This window comes from Sciurus vulgaris, assembly GCF_902686455.1.
Source record: "Sciurus vulgaris genome assembly, chromosome: 12".
NCBI lineage: Eukaryota > Metazoa > Chordata > Mammalia > Rodentia > Sciuridae > Sciurus > Sciurus vulgaris.
Genome location: NC_136473.1, coordinates 43,832,328 through 43,855,468, shown reverse-complemented (window position 1 = coordinate 43,855,468; position 23,141 = coordinate 43,832,328). Strand labels below are relative to the sequence as shown.

The following is a 23,141-nucleotide window of genomic DNA, read 5'->3' as shown; positions in this document are numbered from 1 at the left end:
GAATTTGAAAAGGGGTATGTATTCCCCTCCATTTGTCACAAAGAGAACGTTTCTTCCCTTGACTTTTTGACCCATCTGCCCTTTGCATGGGATATCTGGGTATCCCATCTGAACACAGCTGCATCTGTGGGTGTTTGCTATAACATAAATAAATAAATACATAAATAGGGTTGGTTGGTTGGTTGGAAGAATGGGCTGATTAACAAAAAGGGAATTTTGGAACTTGGCAAAACACCAGCATGGGACAGGAACCCTGAAACTCTTTTCCAAGCAGTTTCAACTTTGAGGAAACCATTGTTACCCCTTCATAAAATTGTGTTTGCCTTTAGTGTGGCGTTGGGACCTGGTACAGATTGGAGAAGAAGAGCTCTGGGTATATAGAGCGTGTCATGCAACTGGGTGCGAACAGTCAGATATGGACAAAGGCAACAAGTGGAAGCAGGGTGTATCTTTAAGAAAATCACACAGAAATGTGAATTAAGTCTGATGGGAATGATCTGGCCTTTTGTGGTTACAGTTCACCTTTACCCAGAAAACTTCTTCCTCATTGTTTGACATTTTTCAGACAAAAATGGGAGGGATTTTGTTTTTGGTCAGAGCAGTCAACACCCTGGTTACCAGGTAAAAGTGAGAGTGCCTCTTGCGCAGCATAGTAAAAGCAAGTCTGTGTTACCCAGTCACTTCTTGTAGGTGGGAACTAGGTTCTGGAGCGAAAGCTAGCTTGGAAGAGGACAGGAAGCTGTGGTTCGTTGACATTACCCTTCACCCTCCACACCTCTGTCCACTACTTTCTTGGGTTTAACTCTCTTGTCAGCCGTGTTCCCTAGAAAACATGCCTGCCATGGAATTTGGATGAGAACTCTGATTGACCAGTTGACTGAAGGTGAACATTAATTACTATCAGAAAAACGTGTGCTTGATTTTCTCCTGCCTTCTGTTCGTTCCAGTTTTTACTGAGTATATCTATCTTCCAATGTAGATTGGAGGTATTAAGCTTGTACCTTGTTTCCTGTTTCTTTTGTATTTCCTGCAGAGCTATTATAGCTTTAGGCACACAGTAAATAACATATTATTTAATATATGCCCACAGATTCAATTTATTCTTCTCGCTGTTGTGGGAACTTTTGAAAAGCAGAAGACTCCATTCTGTATGGGTAAACACAGTGCCATGGAATCCCTATGGATAGGCTCTGTCAGTTATATGGGAGGGTCTTCCTTAAAACTGAGGGTCCAGGTCAGAATTGGGTTTCAGAACAGGAGGTAATAGAATCCCCTTTAGAATTCTGTGGGTGGTGTGGCTCCCAACTTCATGCCTACCTTGCTCAGGACTTTCTGACCCCTTGAATAGTAACCTGGCACCCTCAGGGTTCACCTGCCCAGTCTTAGGTGGGTAGGCACAAAGACCCATAAGAAGTATTTCTTTGTGTCACAAGTAAGATACTCAAATAAGTGCTTTTGTGTGGCAGTGGGATTTTTTCATACAGACGATTAAGTTCTCCATAGATCTGGTCTCTTTCTCCATGTTTCTGAGGTTTACTGATTAACTTGGAAGGTATGTGATAACTTAAGGTTGACTTATAGAGTAGGAAGAGAACAGCTTACACATTTCCAAAATTCTATTCCAGTACCCAAATCCTCAGAGATCAATTGCAAGGCTTCCTAGGTTGAAATGCTTTGGGAAGAAGTAAATAGGTAGCAATAGTTAAGAGCTTAAAAAAACATAAAAACAAAACCAAAACAAGACAAAACAATCATACATTGGCTTATGCCAATTCTGAATCTGAGTGAAAAAATGGTGTTCTGCCAGCTCATAGCCTTCGGTCACTTGACAAGTGCAGCTGTGATCTGGCTGCCTATCCTGTCCTACCCAGTGGCCTCTGCTGGGCTGGTCTCCAGGTTTGGAGGCTCTTGGAGCCAGGATGGCCTCTAACTCCAAGCCAGCAGGGTGACTGAGGAGTCACAAGGGCTTCTCTAATGCTGTTTCTCAGGTGAGTTGAGTTCTGTCCTAGAGTGTGTTCTCACATCTTGGGCTGGTCCTCAGTACCGTGACAATTTCCTGGGCAAGGGGAAGGTTGTCGTTTGGAAGGCCACAGTAGGGGTTGGAAGAGATCAGTTTGTTTTATGCTGGCAGGTTATAGAGACATAGGCATGTTGGTAATGTTGTTTAACAACTAAAGAACATGAAGCCCAGAGAATGTGAATGGCCTGTCCAGAGCCACTCATGGCAGCAGTGGAGGCAGCCCAGCTTAGCCACAAGCTCTGGACTGCCATATGTCTGGTGACGACCTGGCCAAGTTTGAAAGGGGCCTCAATTCTGTGAGCCCCTTTTAAAGCAGCCATGTGCTGCTGGACTGTCTTCTCATTTCCTTGTCCCTGGCAGGCATGGGAGTGTCCTCCCTGTCTGGGGAGTTGGGGGAGTGCATCTGGTTATACCTACATTAGCTGACGTATATAATACTGCTTTTCTATGGACATTGTTAAGGGCTGTATAAATGGAAGGTGATGTCCACGATCTGGGACTTCTTTTGACTGGATTTTCAAACATGCAGAATACTTGTTACCTAACTTGCTGAAGATACTGTACTTGGAAGGTTTTGCTATTATTTAGATCAAGTAATAGTGAGCATCCAAGATGGTAAAAGAGTAACAATTCCTGTGTAAGGAGAGGTGAAGGAATGTGCAAACTTTCTAAAACGTTCTTAGGCTCAAGTAGTGTATATAGGACCAAGAGTCGATTCTCATTTGTTCACCGTTTATCCAAATTAATGAACAGAAGGAACTGTTTTTGTCAGTATTGTGTGGGACCATCCTTCTTATGGCTGGAAGGCACAGAAGATGGGCTCTGAGCCCATATCATGTAAATGCTGCCTACCATAGGGCCTGCCCTGGCTCTGGTCTGTACATTGCCCAGTGCTATAGCAGGCCCTGCAGGCCACCTACTTTAAGCCCAGCCAGCCTGCCTCTTCTGTGCCTCCTGTTGCTGGTGTGCTGGGCACATAGGGCCACTATGCATGCCACTCCCTTTCCACCCAATCTCATACTGGAAACCCCATCTTATCAGTTCAACAGCTTCAGGTTCCTGTCATGGAAATCACCCTCTCCTTTGAATTCTTCTAATATTTTCTCTTGGCCTTTAAACTGTCAGCTTCCTGAAGGCTGATACCATATCTAAGTCATCTCTGACTTGACTAATTCCAATTAAAGAATTTTACATTTAGTAAGTGTTTATTCCTTAAATAAATTCTCTGTATCAATCCTTGCACTCATAAGTCTAGGCAATGTGTACAAGTGATGAGTCTTTCAGACCCTTGGAAGAGGAGAAGGTTTTACCTTGTGGGACTGGTGTGGGGAGGTTCCATCATGAAGAGGAAGAGTATTGGCATCCTTGCTGGGCAGGCAAGGTGGCAGTGACAGTGATTTCTGCCCTTGTACACCAACACTTGAGGGCAAGCAGGGAACAAGGGAGGAGAGAGTAACAGCCACAGACCCAGCAAAACCTTTGATGGGCTGAATAGTTCCTAGTGGAGAAGCTTTCCTCCTTTGTAGATTCTAGGGGTGCCAGAAACAGGTACCCACCTAAATGGAAAGGCAGGGGTTGTTGTAAAGATAGGACAGAAAATCTCAGAAACCATCCATGGGCAAGAAATGAAGGAAGACTGGCCAGACCTCATCAGATGTGGGGTCGACAATGCTGGTCTGCTCATTGGTGTCTCTCTAGACAGTCCCAGAGGGGGATCATTCAGTCTTTATCCCTTTTTACCTCTTGGCATCTATCTTTCTTAGGCATCCGCTCCTGCTGGGCAGCCTCTTTCCCAACGGTGACTACTTCCTAGTAACTTGGGCTCAGGGTGACTTTTATTCTTCCTTGTCCTCTGTGATGGTTTAGCCTCTGAGCTTATTGCTGACTACCATCTGTGTCTTAATTTAAGTTTTCGTGAAAAAGAATCAATGTTATTGGGTAGCCAGTGGCACTTTAGCCGTGTTGAGGGCAAGGGCACAAGAGAGGGATAGAAGTTGGACTGTGGAGAGGAAATGGCCAGACATGGATGCTGGGACTCTGCCCACATCAGGGGCTATGGATGAGGACAGTTTCCAGGCCGGGGCACTGACCATGTGCCCAAATTCATTCTGTTCTCTCTTCACAAACCATTCATTGAGTGACACTAAAGATTTAAGCCATTTACCTCCTGGAGAGCCTTCTGGTCTAGAGGCTAACCCACTCCTGGATGGTCTTGGTTAACAGATTGTAACCATGAAACTGCCTTCAGGCAGTCACTTCCATGGTACGGAAGAGCCCATAGGCCTTGATTCCTAACTAACATGCACATGATGGTCAAGATGAGGTGGACCAAGGAAAGCTGCGTATTATCTGTACGTGGAGGAAACTGCATGCTTCAAATGCCAGTAGCCATAACTGAATAATACTTAGCTGCCGTGAAATATGTAAAAGACTGTTATCAGGCATTCTCAGTTTCCTTAATGTGTTTCCTATGAACTATTATAATCAGAGGAAGCTGTAAAATGACTTGACTTAGCTGAGGTTTGACTCTGAAAGTCACACCATAATAGACTCTTCTCTGCTTTGCCCCAGGAATTCTAGGAAAAAAAATTTTTGTTAGTTAACCATGGCAATAACTTGTAATTATTTTCTGTCATCATCAGCAGTTGTGACTAATTAGAGACTCAGCAAACTGGGAGAGTCTCTGATGTGGTGGCATTGGGCCTCATCTTGGGAGGTTTCTATCTGATCAGTAAACACCCATTCTAGATAGTGCTACTGGATATGGTAAACAGTTAATTTGCAGGGGCTTTTTAAGCTCCTCTCAAATCATATCCTGCTTATAATGGTTTTCCAAAAAAGGGATCTTCAAGTTTAACATCTGTTTCTATGTAGCTCTTTCTTTTTACAGAAAAGAACCAACACACATTATTTATCTTTTAACGCTTGTTTCATACTCTGAGCATCAGGCGTAGCTCTCTCGACCTCTTCACAGGGGAAAGTGTAGATTCCTGAGCTGCCCTGCTCTGAGCCCACATGAAGATTGAAACCTCCTGTTTCCTCTGGTCCCTTTGGACACCTTTCTTTGGGGATGCTTTATTCTTGTTCAGGAGCAGCATGACTTTCCAGAAGTGCCTGGTACCCACCCTCTCTGGCACACGCTCTCATGTTGCTCTGCTATTGTCAACTTTTCCCAACAAGAAGCACTTTGGATCCTTTGAACACAGACTTCCAGAAGCACAGTGATAAGGGAGCATTTCCAGAGTTAGTGAGAAGACTTCAGCAGCCTGGAGGGGATGTGGCTTGTGGGTTGGTTCTTCTTTAGCAAGAGGATTGGATGAGATTGGGAGCTAGGAAATACCCAGCCAAGAGACACTGGATGGTAACAACAGTAAAGACAGGGCTAAACAAGACCTGAATGGGTCTAGGGCCCATTGCTTTGCTTCTAGGATGATTGGCTCTCCAAGTTCTTGATGAAGAACAAGGAACCTAGACTAGAAGTCTAGTTTCACACACTGCTGGGTCCAGCCATGGGACCGCAGGGCCTTTAGGTAGCTTTCCTGCAGTGTAGGGGGAGAGCATGGACAAGAGGGTCTTCTTTACTGCTCCAAAGGCTGTCTGACATGTGCATCCTGAGTGGCTGCCTTCCTGGTTCCTGCTTACTCTGACCTTAGCTTCCAGAGGCACAGAGAGCCGTCCGCAGTCACTAAATAAATGAATGGAAGTGAGGGTGGTGATGGAAATGCGGAATGGAGGTTAGAAACAAGGGTGTTTTCTTTCATGTCTACAGTGGCTATTGTAGTGCCTACTGAATGAACTACACCAGTAAAGATAGTGTGTTCTATCCATCTTAAAGAGCAAGTATGAAAATACTGAAATAATCTGCCTTACCTATTGAATTTACATGACAGCAAGTGGATTGGAGCTTGTTTTTCCTGTTTTGCTTTAATAAACTAAATATTGGTTTATTCTACATCATCTTTGTGGAAATGGGTGTAACTTCTTCCTTAGAGACCAGCTGTTGCTGGGATGGGCATCTGGTTATGACAGTTAGCTGTATCATTATTTCCTGCTATTGTGATGGCCTATTGATCATGACTTAGAGAAAGACAATACTGATCTAAAATAATCATCACATTAAGAGACACTCAGTTCTCTTCTTTCTTTTGTGTCCACCTGCACCTCCTTCCCCGATGATGCAGGGGAACAGTCCCACTATTACTATCCACTGAGAATTTAATTTAATTGAGTTAATAGCAATAATATCTAAAAACAAGAGTTTTTTTTTCCATATGTTAGTCACTGTGCTGAACTGTTCAAATGTATTATCTCATTACTGCCTCCTAGCAAACTCCAAAAGGTAAGATTATTACCATTCATTCCCCAGTCCATGTGAGACATCAGAGGCAGAAAGAAGTTAAGGCACGGCAAAAGACCTGCAGTTAGAAAGCTGTGTTGCTGACATTTGAAACCTTGCCATCCTCTCAGGGCCAGGACTGATGCTCATGCTCCTGGCAGCATCGTTACACTGCTCCCTGTTGCTGTGGTAAGAAGCTAGAAAAATGCTGGATGATCCTTTTAGCCCAATGCAGGTGTCATCAACTGTGGCTATTCTGTTGACCTGGAGCAGCCCTCTTTGGGTGCCTTAGTCCTGACCTCAGATACCATCTCCTTGTCTCACTTATCTCCATTTAAACACTTTTTCCCTAGAAAATAAATCAGAAGGTGATGAATAACCTCTGTTAAATACAGGGACAGCTACCAAGTATTCAGCTGCAAAGGGTCATATCACAAAAAGGCTCAGTACCTGCCCCTACTTTTTGTTACTGGGGCTTTACCTGGTAGCTCAGGTGGCGAACCATTTCTCCAGTGTTTGATGCCCCTCCCTGAGAAGACACATGGGAAGTGGTTTCCCTATGGGCTTAAGGATGCCCTCCATTATGATGGTGTATGGGATTATTTTTTGTGTAGAGGGAGAGGGCGATCTATCGTTGGAATCTTGTGTGGATAGGAATGTTGGCATATGCCCTTGTGGAGAGGCTGCTTCTCTAGTGTCTTCTCACTTTTAAATTCAAAGTCATCAGCATGTCCTTGCCATTTTAGTCAGGGAAACAGGTGGGCTCATTTAAATAACTGACATGAGTCAAAGACAGGGGATTTGTGAAACATGGTTTCCTCTGTTCCAAGTGCACTTGTAGGAAGAATGTTGCTCAAAGATGATGTAATATACAAGCAGATGCTAGCAGCGCTGTCCATTGAGGATGACATGGTAGTCAGTGGCCCACCCAGGGTGGCAGTCCACCTACCTTGTCTCCATATTATTTTTTTTCCTCCTTCCATGCAGATCTTAGGCACTTCTTCTTTCATTTGTATTTCTATCTTTCCTCCTGCCTCTCTCTTCTTTTTCTTTCCTATGCATAGGTTTGTCAGTAAGCCACTGAATGAGAGTTAGGTTCAGATGCACCCCCCTGAGGGATGGAAGAGTAGCTTAGTGATAGAGCGATTACCTAGCATGTAGAGACACTCAATTCACTGAATTATATCTCTAGCACTGCTGAGAGAGAGAGAGAGAGAGAAGAGAAGAGAGAAGAGAGGGAAGAAAAAGGAAAACCCCTTTCAATGAGTAGTTCTTCCAATCCCTGATTTTGTTACATATATTGAAAAGATGTTAAAGGTTGAGTATCCCTTACCTGAAATACTTGGTGCCAGCAATGTTTCAGAATTTCATATGTTTTTGGATTTTGGAATATTTGCCTAAGCTTTTGACTGAGCATCTTTAATCTGGAAATCCAAAGTTTGCTCATAAAATTTCAGATTTTGGAACATTTCAGATTTTCAGATTAGGGATGCTCAACCTATACTATTAGAATTATCACCACAGTTTCTAAGATGGCTCAGTCCTTCATACCAGCACACATTGTATATTTCATCATATATTAAAAGCAAGCAGCAAACCCAGACACCACTCCCTGAGGCAGCGGGGCTTTTTACTGTGGTCTGTGACTTACCTTCTGTGTCTAAAAGATCTTTATTGGACCTTGCAAAATCAAAAAATCTATTAAGATCCTAGTGCAGCAATACTTCACAAAACTGTTGGCACCCTCAAAAGAGCAATTCATGTTCATTTCTAACCATCAGAATTTTAAAAATATTATGGTCCTGTGAGAGAGCCAGTTGGCACCACAGCAGGGATGCCTTCCAAAATGTCTTTTCCCCCCCTATTCTGAGCTAATCTTTGTGTAACCCAGATCCAAGCTCAGGAGTTCAAAGCCTGTGTTGTAACTGTGATTTCAGGGGCCAGTGTATGAGCAGGTGCTTTGCCAAGACACATCTCACTTATTTACCACTGTCCACACTCAAAGCCTGACTGCCTTTGAATTGGTTTCTATGCCCCTCGTTCAGATGTCTAAATTTAACACCATTTGTAAGTGCAAAAATTAGTTTCACTTTTTCTTCCAGACCCATTATCAAGTTTGTGTACTTTTAAAAATAACCAAAAAATAACCTCCTGAAATCATCTGCAAATACTTTATTTCAGCTAATCTATACTATTTGTCATCTGCAGTCATTTATTGTGACATTGTAAAAATCAGGTACAGCAGCATGTTAGCAGTCTGACCAGGCATTTGTGGATTTTCTAGTTACAACTCTGCCAGTGCAACCTACAATTCTTGTTCCAGCTGAGCTGGCTGAGTAGTAATGTTCCTCCATTATGTTTTCTGAGCAGCTTTCTCTTTTCTGACTGATCTGTAATTTATGCTAACCTCTACACTTCATTCTTAATCTTCTCCTGACCTCCTGTTTCCCCTTTCCAAAATTAGCCTATTTGCTACCCTTGTGTCAGAGGGTTGTTTGCACATTATGGTATATTGAATATCCCACTGTATGGTGAGAAATGGAATTGCAGGCTTCCAGGCCCAAAGAGCAACTGAAGAGAATTTTGTAGAGAGAGATGTCAGACCCCATCATGGAAGCATGTTGAGCACCTAACCTGGACTGGTGAGAATTATTCACTCTAAAGAGATGCCCATAGTTCCTTCTGCCATGCCAACCTAGAGAGGAAGCCTTCTCCTTGGAGGAGGATGCATTACTTTCATCCTTGTTCAGCTGGGTAAAAAAAAACTGACCCACTGGAAGGGGAGTGGCTTTTGAAGCCACTGGGGCAAAGTGCAGCAGCAGTTCACTAGTCTGGGATGTGACCTCAGAGTTTGAAGGTGATCTATACAGCAGGCATCTGCTAGATTGCAGACTGAGACATCAGAAAGAAATCATCAGACCAGGACCTACATGACTTTCATGGGGTCTCTCTGTCCGTTACCCCAACTGGACTTTGAGGGCCACCCATAGGAGGACCAGGATTGTGTTCCTGGAGGTAGGAAGAATAATTGTAGTGTCTGTTTCATTTCCCACAGAATTCCTAGTTCAGTCAGGTGGGCAGCAAGCCTCTTCACATCTATCCCTTGCCCCCTGCCTCCGTGGCACAGCTCTAGGCTTGTCGCATGCCCAGAGGTCACAAGTTGGTGCAGCTCTTAAAGACCCTGGAGTCTGCAGCAAAGATAATCTTTTTAAAGCATGGAAACAGTGGTTAAAAGTCATCTCAAATATTGCCACTTAAAGCAGGACAGGGTGGGGTGTAGCTCAGTGGGAGGGTACTTGCTTAGCTCTTACAAGGTCCTGGGTTCAATCCCCAGCACTGCAAAAAAGACAAGAAATGAAAAGAAGGGTCATATTTTCCACTGTGGCTGGAAATGAGTTATATGAACTAACAGTAATTTCTAATTTTTCTTTTAATTAACTCTTAAATGTTCAGTGGGTAGATTTGTTAATTTTTTTTTAGATATGTCATTTTTTACATGCTCATATCTCAAATATTTTCCAGTTTTTTTCTTAATCAGTTATTATTGTTGACCTCATCACTGTCTTCTGGCATAAGATGTGGAGCTTGCCCCCTTCCTCTCACATTTCCAGGGAATTCCCTCTAAAGACCCTGCTTATCCCATTGAACTTGTCAGCACAATTCATTTGGGCTTTCATATTCACTTTGCTGCCTTATCTTTTTCCCACCCCGAATCAATGTGTTCAGCATGTTTATGTAAAGAGTCCTATTGTTAACGTTTGCTGAATATAAATCATTTTTTTAAAAAAGGAGTTGGATCTCACCTTATCTTCTTAAAGGTAGTAGAAAACATTCTTGGCTTTGAAGTTGTGTGGGGAAGTACATGTTTAGTGTGGTAAGGGGCCCTGTTTATCAAAGCTGGTAGAATACCCACTTGTGGTAACTGGTCTGAAAGAGAAATTTACCAGGACTCTCACCATGCGGGGTTCACTTGTGCCTGTCAGAGCCTGGCTCAGACCAGGTACAAAGTAGATGTTTGTTCAATAAATGCTTTATAGTTTTCTATGCATATGAATTATGTTTTAAGGTAGGTTATTTAAAAATTCCCAGGTGATTTCTTTTTTCCTTAAATCGGGATTTTGGTGTATTGTGCAAATAGGAAAAAGTTTAACCCAGAATACTTAGCCATTTTGATTAGTTTTGACAAAGCAAAGGTGATAACATTTGTGTGGAGAGGAAATTCAACCATGTTAACATCTGTAGGAAGTCAGCCTGTTTGTACTCTTGTCCCATTTATGTCATATTTTATATGTCATCTGACTGTGCTTGTGGAATGTACACACTCCAATGGTACCTTGAGATTCAGCTACCTGAGCACAGCACGTGTTCACTGTGAAACCAGAGTATCAATTGAGAAAATGAGCCAGATTATAGATTTAAGCACTCCCAGTAATGTTTACAAGGGTAAAGAACAGGAATGATGCTTAATAAAGCCTTTTGGTGTATGAAGCCCATGTATAATCAGCTTACCAGTAGAAGAAAGTAGATTGTTTTGCTGCCAGATGATCTGTCTCATACTGTATGGATGGGCAGTCATGCAGGAATCTCTAGGAGAAGAGACTGCAACTTCCAGAGCTGCAGGGCTGGTTCACCTGGGTGGGTATGCAAGGAGCAGTGGCTTCCAAAAGGATGAATCCTGGTAGAACCTGACCTCAGAACCTCTGCTAAGCATTCTAAACCCAGAGTGTTCAAAACATGATTTTGATGACAACAAAATCAACAAAGAAATCATGACCTCCTCCCATCCCAATCGACAGCCTGCACTGTGTGTGAGGAGTAAGCACAGAAGCATCTGTTCTGTCCAGAGCCACATGATTTTAGAGGTTTTCTACCTGTCATTAAGCCTTACTATAAGTGGATGCTTAACAAGTGATTCAGGGGCTATCCTCATCTTTTTAATGCAAAGAGGTAATTCCAAAATAAGAATAATATTAATAGTAACATAAAGTTTTATCAGGGGCTCCTTGCAGAGCAGTAACCTTCTATCTATATGTTGAAAATGGTTCCCCTTGAGCCAAGTCAATTCCCGGACCTTTGTGTGCAATTGCTGCGTGGCTTTGAGTGCCTCTCTGTTCCTTGTAGTCTTCATTTGGTCTGCCACCAGCTGAGAAATGGACTGTGTTGTAGAAATCATTTGAAACCATAAAATGTGTTTTAATGACACTTAAGCACATGAAAAAATTGACCTTCCAGTAATCAAAGAAATGCAAAGTAAAATAATGAGAAGTTATTTCCACTTATCTCAAAAGAAAAAATATATACAATTATACTATGTAGGGACAAGAAGGTTCAACAAAGCCAGCTGTCCTCTACTTGACAGGTGGGATTGTACATTGAAATGGTTTATGTAAGGTCCCCTCAACATGTGCTTCTTGACTACTCAGTCCTTTTAAAAACTAAGGATTTATTCTAAGTAATATGAAGCTTGCATTTAGTGTTTGTGGGCAGTAGTATTTCTCAAAGTGTGTTTGAATGGAATTTATGTAAATGTCCACATTGGTACAGTGCTTAGATAAACCACATGTACATGATGGAATACTGTTTACCCATGATAATTAAGCACTTGAAGATTTTTTCATTACATTGGAAAAAGTAAAGACATAGTGGTTAACTGAATAGGCTTTCCATTCACACTTCTCATATTAAAATTCTTTCCCAGCTGTGTACAAACTTTGAAATTTAGGAAAGTTGTTTAACATGTCTGTGCCTCAGTTTCCTTATCTGTCACAAGGGAAGTAATGGTGGTTGTACAGTTTAAATGTAATAACTCATTTGGCGGGTTTAGCACAATGCACAGCATCACATAAGTGCCCATGAAAGTTAGTGTTCAGCCTGTGACCTTTAAGTGAGTAAATGAACAGAAAACATTTAGTGTGGGTCAGGTGTGAAGCAGCCACTGTTAGCTGTTGTATGTACCATGGGTATGGGGAGATGTTCTTGTGAGCCCAGATGCCTGGGAGAATATTGAGGCTGTTTGAAAATCCATGTTTTCATACACACATAGAGTAGAAGACACATTAATGTGACTATCTCTGAGAGAAGGAGGATTACAATTGGTTTGGTGTTGTACTTTCTGTGTTTTTCCAACATTCATTTTCAACAATGAGTATAAAATACTGTAATAATCAACAAAAACAAACAATGGTTTTAGAGTTGAAACTTTCATCTGCTTAGCCCATGGTTAGTTAAAATAGTTGAGACCCCTCAAGCTTCCTTCCAGTTAATGGTTTTTCTGTGTCATGTTTCCATTATCTGGCCGTTTGTAGTTGGTATCCTAATATTCAGGCACAGTGTAACAGTGTCATACACATAATTTCTTTGGTTGCATTAGAACCATGATTCTAAGTCCCTGGATGCCTGCTAGAATCATCTGGAAAGATTTTGAAATAGAGTGGTGTCAGGCGCCTTATGAGACCAAGTAAATCCAAAATTTCTGGGATTAGGTCCTGGCATCTATATTTTTTGAGGGCTTACAAGGAAATTCTAATGTAGAATCAGATAGTGAAGAGACACCTGCATTTGATACTATCTGCCTCATAGAGTTCCGCCCCACAGAGCCCACTGTCTATCTGCCTCTGCTCTTCCTCTGATCAATCTCAAAGTCAGCCATAGCAGTATTTCCCAAATGGCTCAAGGATAAGAATCCCCTGTAGTGCTTGTTCAAAGTACAGATGCCTGGGCTAGACCCAGACCTACTGAATTTGAATTTCCATGGGTCAAGATTTGGTAATGTATATACAGTCAGTCACATGTCACCTAATGATAGCGCCACATTCTGAGAAATTGTACTTAAGTGACTTCGTTCTTCTACAAATCTCAGTGGTATAGGTAAATCACTCAGTGTAGCATCTTGGTGCAATCAAAAGAGAGGTTTAATATATGAGGCTCCTACTGTTCTACAATAGATTTTTTTTTTAATAAGCAGAAGTACAATTAAATGACAAAAATATTGTGTACTAAATATATAAATCAATAGCATAGTCATTTATCATTGTCAAGTATTATGACTGCATAATTATACATGCTGTATTTTGTATGATTGGCAGTGCAGCAGGCATGTTTACACCAGCCTCCCCCATACACGAGTAATGTGTTGTACTGCAATGTTATAGTGGCTACAGTGTTACTAGGTAGTAGGAATTTTTCAGTTCCATTTATAATCTTATGGAAATGCTGTCATGTATGCAAGAAGTACTAAAACATTGTTATGCAGTGGATGACTATATTTAACAGCCCACTGGGTAATCCTCACCTTTGGTGAAGTATGACCTATGGTTTTCAGTTTCAGCTGCATACTGAGAACACCCGGGGAAACCTGGAGGAATTCTAATACTTGATCACTCCTGATGTCTCAAATTACAATGTAATGCATCTAGGATACTGCCTGGGCACTGGGAGATTTAAAGTCCCTCTTGATTCAGGTGTGCAGTCACATTGACACTATGACTTGCCAGCCAAGTAAGGTCCTAGGACCAGCAGCATCCCCTGCCCAAACCTTGTTAGACATGCCTACAAGCCCCGTCCAGTTACTCTGAGTCAGAAATGGGGAGTCAGGAGCCAGTGTTTTAGGAACCCTTCTGTGATTTGCACCCTCACTGAAATTTAAGAATCACTGCTGTAGGGTGGCATCATTAAAAGCAGGTTCCCAGAGATTGCTTAGTAGGTCTGTACTGAGTCAGGAATGTGCTCAGATGATCCAAGGCCACACCCTGAAGAACTATTCCAGGACATGCCCTTGTGACCTTGGGGGTTTTAACATAGGGCCTCAATATCTGGTACACCCAGCATCCTTTCTGTTCTTGGGGGCAGCCTGCTGCTACCATTCCACAGCCTTGATAGCAGAACATGTGACTATCTTCCAACTATGATCAGCAGGACTTATTTTCCTTAAAATTGGCTAACACCATGGTTCTGATTAAAGACCAATTTTTCAAAGGTGCTAACTTAAATTTGATTTCAAACACCAGCCACAGAAGCATAGAAGTGCATGTTTCTTCTGGGTATAACATCTATGCCTCTTTGTTTGTTTTGTAGGTTTTATAATCGACCCACCTTAGCATGGTCCTCTCAACCCCAGATCGGTAACAACCAGGCCTATTGGAGAAGAGGAGGACAGGAGGTCAGTAGCTTGCTAGGTCCAAGGGACCAGCAAGACCTGGAGGTCAGAGGAATGGCCCAAGCCCACAGTATGCCCATCCATGTGAGGGAGGGTTCATGGGAAGTCGGAGGAAGGACAGAGGACGTGATGAAGAAGGCGGTTTGGGAAGAAGAGTTGAGGATGTCGGGTCCTGCCAAGTGGCAGAACGTAAGCCTGGAAAGCTGGAACCAGCCAAGGAAATTAGGGAAGCAGATGTCTGATGGTGATGGGGAGAAATTGTTTCAAGAGCTGTACCCATTCATTCAAGGTGAACATGCGTTGACTCCTCAGAACAAAAAGAAGTCCCGGTCACTGCCTCGTGGTCTTTCCCCTGAAAGCCTGAGCTGCATGGAAATTCCCATTCCATTAAATGATGGGCATTTACCAGATATCCCTACAACATCACTGTATCCTCCAAACTGTACACCACATTTGGAGTCCACAAGGAACCCTGAGAAGGGTGGCTCCATGGCCCCTTTCCCCCGACCTAAGTTTGGGAGACCCCTTAAGCCTCCATCATACGGCTCACACCAACAGACCCGAGGAGAGAACAGCGACTTTCAGGGCAGCCAGCAAACTGACCCCCACAGTCCCTACTCAACCAAAACCAGTGACTCCAGGCATGAGCTCAGCGGGTCAGACTCTGGCTTGGAGCCTCCAGTTTATGTGCCTCCGCCTTCATACAGGTCACCCCCCCAGCACATCCCAAACCCTTACCTGGAAGATATAGCACCCAAACACGTGAGTGGTGGACATAGTCAGCAGCATCTGACTGAAAAGCCTGGGGTCGGTAGTTGTCCACGTCCTTCGGGTGTCCTCGGAATAGGGAATGAGTATGGCATGAGCCCAGGCTCTCCTCGAGGGCTCCCTCAATACCCCAGTCCTATCACTGCCTACGAAGGCTCTGTTCAGTACATCCCCTTTGATGATCCACGAATACGACATCTTAAGCTAGCTCATCCCATGGGCTTCTGTGAAGAAATGAAGCTTGATGACCGGACATATAACTCTGCTCCCATTACTGCCCAAGAGCCAGCTCACGGGAAAACGCAGTGCGATGGTGCCCTCCTGAATGCACAGGGTCCAACACCTCTGTCGGAGAATGAGAGGAGCCTAGCCTTTGCTGATCCCAGCCCCCGGTGGCTGCGGGGACAGCACCCTGCAGGTGGAGGAGATGGAAGCTTCCCTGACCAAAGAGTGCACAGTGTTAGGAGAGAACAGTGGACTGGCGTAAGGGGTAGCCAGCATGGACGTGAGGAAGGCCAGGTTTCCTCCCCTGATCCACAGGGCGAAAGTACCTGGGAAATCCAAACTGAGCTCAGAAAGTTTGAAACTGGGATTCAGACCAAGAAAACTTCAAAGAAAAAAACGAATGAGACCATATTTTGTTTGGTTTCCATCCCAGTTAAATCAGAATCACATCTGCCAGATATAGATACGAACAACAATGACTTAAAACAGAGTGCTGATAAAAAGCACAGGGTTGATAAGAGCGCAGCTCTGCAGGAACAAAGTCTGCTGAGCACGTCTTCCACTGACCTGGAGCTGCAAGCTCTCACAGGAAGCATGGCCGGGAGAACAGAGTTCACAAAACAAGATCTGGGGGACCCAGAAGAAGACAAACAAACAAATGACCTCAGATTCATCCACCTTGCAAAACACAGAGAGTTCAAGTATTCTGGCTCATGGCCAGGGCATCAGTACAGAGATCAGCAAACTCAAACCAGTTTCTCTGAAGAATCCCAAAGATCCCAGCTCCTTCCTGATGAAAACCTGGGAGGGACCAGCAACATAGCATCAGCCCCAAAATCCTTAGACCCCCCTGCTTCCACATCTCACATGAACACACCATTTGTGTCTGGTGTCCAAAAACAGAAGCCAGATGCTCATAACCTAAAAGGTCAAATGTCCCTCAGCCCATCCAGTAACAGTGCTTTCTCAAGGACTTCCTCATCCATAAATCAGGCACCTGTGCCAAAAGCTGGCCAGAGTCAGCCCTGTGTGGTTGACCACGGACATGGAGCCCACCCTGTGCCTAAACCTGAGGTGGTGAAGGGGGAACCGACAGCAGGCGCCTGCAACAGTAGACAGCCATTTGGTCAGTTTCTCTTGAAACCAGTTAGTCGACGACCCTGGGATCTGATAAGTCAGTTAGAAAGTTTCAACAAGGAGCTTCAAGAAGAGGAAGAAAGCCACAACAGCAGCAGTGAGGAAAGCGAGACTGAACAGCAGCAGGAGGACTGTGCTGACTCCAGACCCTGGAACCAGGGCTTCTGTGAAAACAGCCAGCAGTACCCAAGAGTGTTGGTGCCAGAGGATCCAGGGTTTCAGCTGGGAAGAGTGAAAAGTAGACTTGAGAACTGGAGTGAGGAGCCAAAGCCTGGGCACCCCTGTGCCCATCCTCAATTCCCAGGCTCCTTGCAGGTGGAAGACAGTAGACTTGACCCTTACCACTTGGCAGATGGAAGCCTGATCACAGAGAAGCAAAGCCAAGAGGTTGTGAATGGAATAAATGAGCTACCAGTCAGCCCAGGTCCTGTGAAAAGAATGATGTCTTCAAGACCAAGTGACTCAAAACTAGCACCTCTGTCCTATCTGGCTGAACCAAAAGAGCCACCAGAAAGTCTGAAACTCACCAATGCTCTAAGTTCTGTGCAGCTGAACAAAGGGGTCCCTCCGAAGGATGATGGTGAAGAGAAGGGCACAGTGATTCCACTGTCCCTTTCTGTCAAAAACCGAGGCCTCTCAGCACCAGACTTACGGTCTGTGGGGCTTACAATGGGGCAAGAGCAGAGTGTCAGTAAGTTGGATGGATCTTTGGGCAAAGGAAGAGCAATAGAAATCCCCCAAGATGAGTCCCTGCAAGCAAGGGCAGAAAGGATTCTGGGCATTGAGGTGGCTGTGGAGTCCCTCCTGCCAGGCACCAGAGCAGGACACAGGCAGCCACCCAAGCCTGATGCAAATGCCTGCAGCCCAGAGTCCCCCAGGGAAAAGTCACTACCCAGCTCAGTGCCATCAGATGCACCCCTGGTGACCGCTGACGCCTTCTATGGCAGGAGAAAGTGTGGCTGGACTGAAAGCCCCCTCTTTGTAGGGGAAAGGGCTCCCCAGACTTCTGAGCACTTGAACGTGGACAGGGTCCTCACCAGCCAACCCACCTGCCCTGAGCCTCAACCCAACCACTTGGAGTCCAAGTCCTTTGAGCCAAAGGATGTGCAGGCAAAACCACCCTTCAGGTCCACTTTGTTTCATTTTATAGAAAGGACCTCAAATGTGGCAGCCTCAGAAAAGAGGCTCAGAAGCCCTTCCAAAGCAATTGAAAGTTTACAAGAGAAACTGGCGTCCCCCCAGAGGAGGGCGGACCCTGACCGCTTGATGAGAATGAAAGAGGTGAGTTCCGTGTCTCGGATGAGGTGCCTGAGCTTCAGGAGCACAGACTCCACAGAGGAGGCCGAGGAGCTAAAGGTCCCAAGGAGCCAGGCCTGGCAACCAGGAGACCCTGTGTCCCTGAGCAGTGGGGACCAAGCATGGAGAGTGGGGCACCTGTCCTCCGCCTCCAAGGACGTCATCTCTCAGGAAGAAAATGGGCATCTGGCAGCTCAGAGGGAGAAGAACATGGATCAGAGCTTCTGGTGCCCAGGTGAGGAGTTAGGCAGCAGGGCCAGTGCTTCCTATTGATTTGGAATCCTAAGTTGATGAAAAAAATAAACAAACAGGTGGGTCCATGTTGTAAATCTGCATATTCAGAGAAAGTAGACCCTGTGGATCGTTTCATCAAAAGACTTCATTTTCAAAGGATTATCCAGAAACTTTCCTTAGAAATCAGGATCTTTGGTATATTTGAAATGATTATATCTTTATAGAAATTATCTATGTAAGCCACTGTATAAAATTATATATATAACCAACTTTCTGAGCCTCTTAACAAGGTGAAACAACAAAGCATCCAGCATTGGCCCAGACAACTTCATAAGTCTCCTGGAGACCATAGCATCTTGTCTCCTCCTAAAATAACAGGCTTTCACCCAAGTGTCTTCCCTGCTGTTCATTCTCTATTAAGAAAAGATACACCAGGTTGACCTGATCATCAGTCCCATCACATTGTGTCCTACCCTTTGCACCTTCTGATACTCTTTGCTTTCCCCTCTTTCACCACATATGAAACTTTAAAATATTTAGATTTAGTAGGCTAAATGAACAGTTTTCACTTTCTCAGCACCCCACCCCCCCTAAAATTCACCTACTCTCTTAGTTTGTTTTCTGTTGCTGTAACAATACCAGAGACCACATTATTTATAAAGAAAAAAGGTTTATTTTGGCTCAGTTCTGAAGGCTGAGAAGTTTGAGATTGAGCAGCCGTACCTGACAAGGGCCTCGTGCTACTTCATAACATGGTAGGAAAAAAGCAGGCCAAGCAGGCACCTGCAGAAGAGGCACAGGTATGTCAGAGAGGGAGGAGGTTCCAGGCTCACCTGTCACAACATGTTCTGGGAACAGCCGACCCACTCTCTACATCACTCCTTCAAAGAGCAGTCATCTCTGAAAGGCCCCACCACTTTTCAGTATTTTACAGTGTTTTTGTGGCCACCTGTGTTTCAGGGACCAGGCAGCTTCCCATTGACAATAACAGTGCTTTTTTTTTTTTTTTTTTTTTTTTTTGCCTAAACTCAATTTCACCTTCTCATCTGTGACAAAAACAGACCCAGCAAATTCTTGGGATCTCTGGGCATTATCTTTAGAAACTGGGAATTAATCCTAGAAATGACTAGACGAGTAGTTGAAATAAATATCATAAGACCCCCATCTTAAAGCACAGTCTGGAAGGGACTTCAAAGCATTTAGTCCAGACCTTTTAGAGTGAGGGGAACTGCCCATGAGTCGGGTGTGGGGAGCTGCCACTTCCTGAGCCGGTCCGTCTTCCCGAGCTGTGCACAAGTGGTTCTGCTGTCTTCCACCCCTACTTTTATTTTGTTTTAAATCCAAGAATTTAGAAGTAGATGGGAAAGGGCAATTGTTCCAGCTAGAGAAATCTAGAAATTTTTATTTAAAAAAAATATGTGTGGGGCGCTTTAAAAATCTTTCCAGAAATGCAGTATGATTTTTAGCCAATGTTGCTGTGTTCCTTATGCAAACTGCATCATTGATGTAATCGGTTCAGCATGGCTCTGCTGGAGCCTCTGACTTCACAAGCTGGCTGGACTTTTGCTGAAGAAGACAGTACTAAGAATGTGGAGTCTTTGTTACGTAGGTGGAAAAGGTACACGTGGCCTGTATTGGGATTGATTGGTTTAAAGTGACGGGCAAAATTGTATAATGGGATGTTCTGAAGTATATATACATTCTAGAATCACTAGATCAAGCTAATTAGCCAATGTGTTACCTCACATAGTTACATTTTTGTGGTGATAACAATGTTAAATCCACTTATTTTGCATTTTTCAAGAGTACAACATACTGTTATTAACCATAATCACCAGGCTGTATAATAGACCTCTTGACCTGCTGCCTAGCTATAATTTTGTATACTTTGACCAACATTTTTTTATTCCCCTCCAAACACCCCAGCCTCTGGTAATGAATATTCTACTTTTCTCTTCTATGAGATGCACTTCTTATTATTATATGTGAGTGAAGTTACTCAGTATTTGCCTTTCTGTGCCTGGCTTATTTCACTTAACATAATGTCCTCCAGATTCACCCATGTTGTTACAAATGACAGGATTCTGTTTCTTTTTTATGGCTGAATAGTATTTCATTGTGTATGTATACCACATTTCCTTTATCCATTGACAGACACTTAGATTGATTTCATACCTTGGTTGTTGTGCACATAATGTTCTAATTGAACATGGGGAGTGTAGATGGCTCTTCAACATACCGATTTCCTTTCCTTTAGATATATGCCCAGTAGTGTGACTGCTGGATCTTAGGGTAGTTCTGCTTTTAATACTGTTAAAGACCTTGCTTACTCTTCCATTATAGCTTCTGTAATCTACATTCCTACCAGCAGCATATATGGGTTCCCTCTTCTCCACATTCCTACTAACACTCGGTATCATTTGTCTTTTTAAGAATAGCCATTCTAACAGGACTGAAGTAATATCTCATTGTGGTTTTGATTTGCATTTTCCTGATGGTTAGTGATGTTGAGCATTTTTTCATATACATACAAAACCATTTGTGTGTCATATTTTTGGAAATATCTATTCAGATCCTTTTTAAAAATCAGAGTCATTTCTTGCTATTAAGTTGAGTCCTCAATTTTGTATATTTGCCTCTTATCAGGCATATTGTTTGCAAATGCTTTATCTCATTCTGCAGGTTGTCTCCTTACTTTGTCATTTCCTTGGCTGTGCAGCTTTTTAATTTGTTAGAATCCCATTCATCTATTTTGCTTTTGTTGCCTGTGCTTTTGAGGTCATATCCAAAAAGATCATTGCCCAAACCAACATCATTGTCCCTGTTTTCTCCTACTTGTTTCATGCTTTGGGGTCTTACTTGTAAGTCTTTAGTCCATTTAAATTGATTTTTTGTATATGGTGAGACATATACATTTCATTTTCCTATATGGGGATATCTAGTTTTTTCCAGCATCATTTATCTAAAAGACTGTCCTCCCCTCATTGTTTGTTCTTTATTTCTTTAATTATTTCTTTTTCTTTTTTTTTTTTTTTTTTTTTTTTTTTGGGTGCTGGGGATTGAACCCAGGGCCTTGTGCTTACAAGGCAAGCACTCTACCAACTGAGCTATCTCCCCAGCCCCCCATTGTTTGTTCTTAACACTTTTGTTTAAAAAAAATATTAGTTGCCTATAGATGTGTGGATTTACTTCTGGGTTCTCCAGTCTGTTCCATTTGTCTGTGTGTCCATTTCTATGCCCTTGCCACACTGTTTTGGTTACTATAATGTTTTAATGTATTTTGAAGCCCAGTTGTGTGATGCCTCTACCTTCAAGATTGCTTTGGCTATTCAGGGTTATTTGAGGGTCCATACAAAATTTAGAGTGTTATTTTTTTTTCAATTTCTATGAAGAAATATATTGGTATTTTGATCAAGGATTGCAATGAATCTGTAGATTGCGTTGGGTAACATGGACATTTTTACAATGCCTGTTCTTCTAATCCATATCTGTAAGATATCGTTCCATTTATTTGTGTCTTCAATTTCTTTTGTCAGTGTTCTGCAGTTTTCATTGTTGATGTCTTTCACCTCCTTGGTTAAATTCATTTGTTTTTTATAGCTATTATGAGATTATTTCCTTGATTTCTTTTTCAGATAGTTTGCTATCAATGTAAAGAAACTACTGATTTTTGTATGTTGATATATCCTGAAACTTTATCAAATTCATTTATGAGATCTTAACTTTTTGATAGAATCTTTTGAATTTTCTATGTATATGATCACACTATCTTCAAACAGGTATGATTTCTTCCTTTTAAATTTGGGTTCCTTTTATTTTTTCCTCTTGCCTAATTGCTCTGGCCAGGATTCCTCATACTGTGCTGAATAGAAGTGGTGAAAGTGGGCATCCTTCTATATTTCAGGTCTTAGGGAAAAAAGCTAGTCTTCTGATCTTCTGTACTTCTGTGGTCTATGTTGTAACATCTCATTTTTCATCTCTGATTTTATTTATTTGTGTCTATTCACCTTTTTTCCTAGTCTAGTTAAGATTGTCCATTTTGTTTATCTTTTTAAAAAAACAACTGTTCATTTCATTGATCAGGCTTCTGGGGTTTGTTGTAGGCTTCAGTGTAATCTTTTCCCAAAACAAAACAAAAACACCTCCATTTGATTTCAAGTGCTATTTAAAACTTGATATAGATTTCTAAAGCAAGATTCCTCATTTATAAAATCTGGATGATTTTCAGTCCTACCTCTTCCTAAGAATTGTAAGGATTTTTATTTTTAGGGTTTTTTTATTTGTTCTTTTTAGATATACATAACAATAGAGTGTATTTTGACATACATACATGGAGCATAATTTATTCTAATAAGGATCCCATTCTTGTGGTTGTACATGATATAGAGTTTCACTGGTGTGTATTCATATATGAACATAGGAAAGTTACCTCTGACATTCTACTGTCTTTCCTATTCCCATCTCCTCTTCCTCCCCTCCCTTCCCTTCATTCCCCTTCGTGTAATCCACTGAAATTATATTCTTACCTCTGCCTCCCTTATTGTGGGTTAGTATCTGCATTTTAGAGAGAATATTGAGCTTTTTGTTTTCTGAGACATATTTCATTTAGGGTGATCATCTCTAGATCCATCTGTTCATTGGCAAAGTCATAGTCATTCTTTTTTTATGACTGAGTAATATTCCCTTCTGTATACATATCACATTTTCTGTATCCATTCATCTGTTGAAGGGCACCTAGGTTGGTTCCATAGCTTAGCTATTGTGAATTGAGCTGCTATAAACATTGATGTGGCTGCATCACTGTAGTATGCTGATTTTAAGTTCTTTGAGTATAAACTGAGTAGTGGGATAACTGGGTCAAATGATGGTTCCATTCTATGTTTGTGGAGGAATCTCCATACTGCTTTCCATAGTAGTTACACCAATTTGTAATTCATCAGTAATGTATGAATGTACCTTTTTCCACATTT

The 23,141-nt window shown here is 42.6% G+C and overlaps 1 protein-coding gene across 1 annotated transcript in view; it reads left to right on the top strand.

Moving 5' to 3' along the window:
• Positions 1 to 23,141, top strand: part of JCAD (junctional cadherin 5 associated) — a 53,130-nt gene that overhangs the window by 14,285 nt on the left and 15,704 nt on the right. Inside the window, exon 3 of the mRNA XM_079105807.1 lies at positions 14,430 to 18,172. Coding sequence (XP_078961933.1) covers positions 14,430 to 18,172 — 3,743 coding nt within the window. The remainder of the gene's footprint in view (positions 1 to 14,429; positions 18,173 to 23,141) is intronic.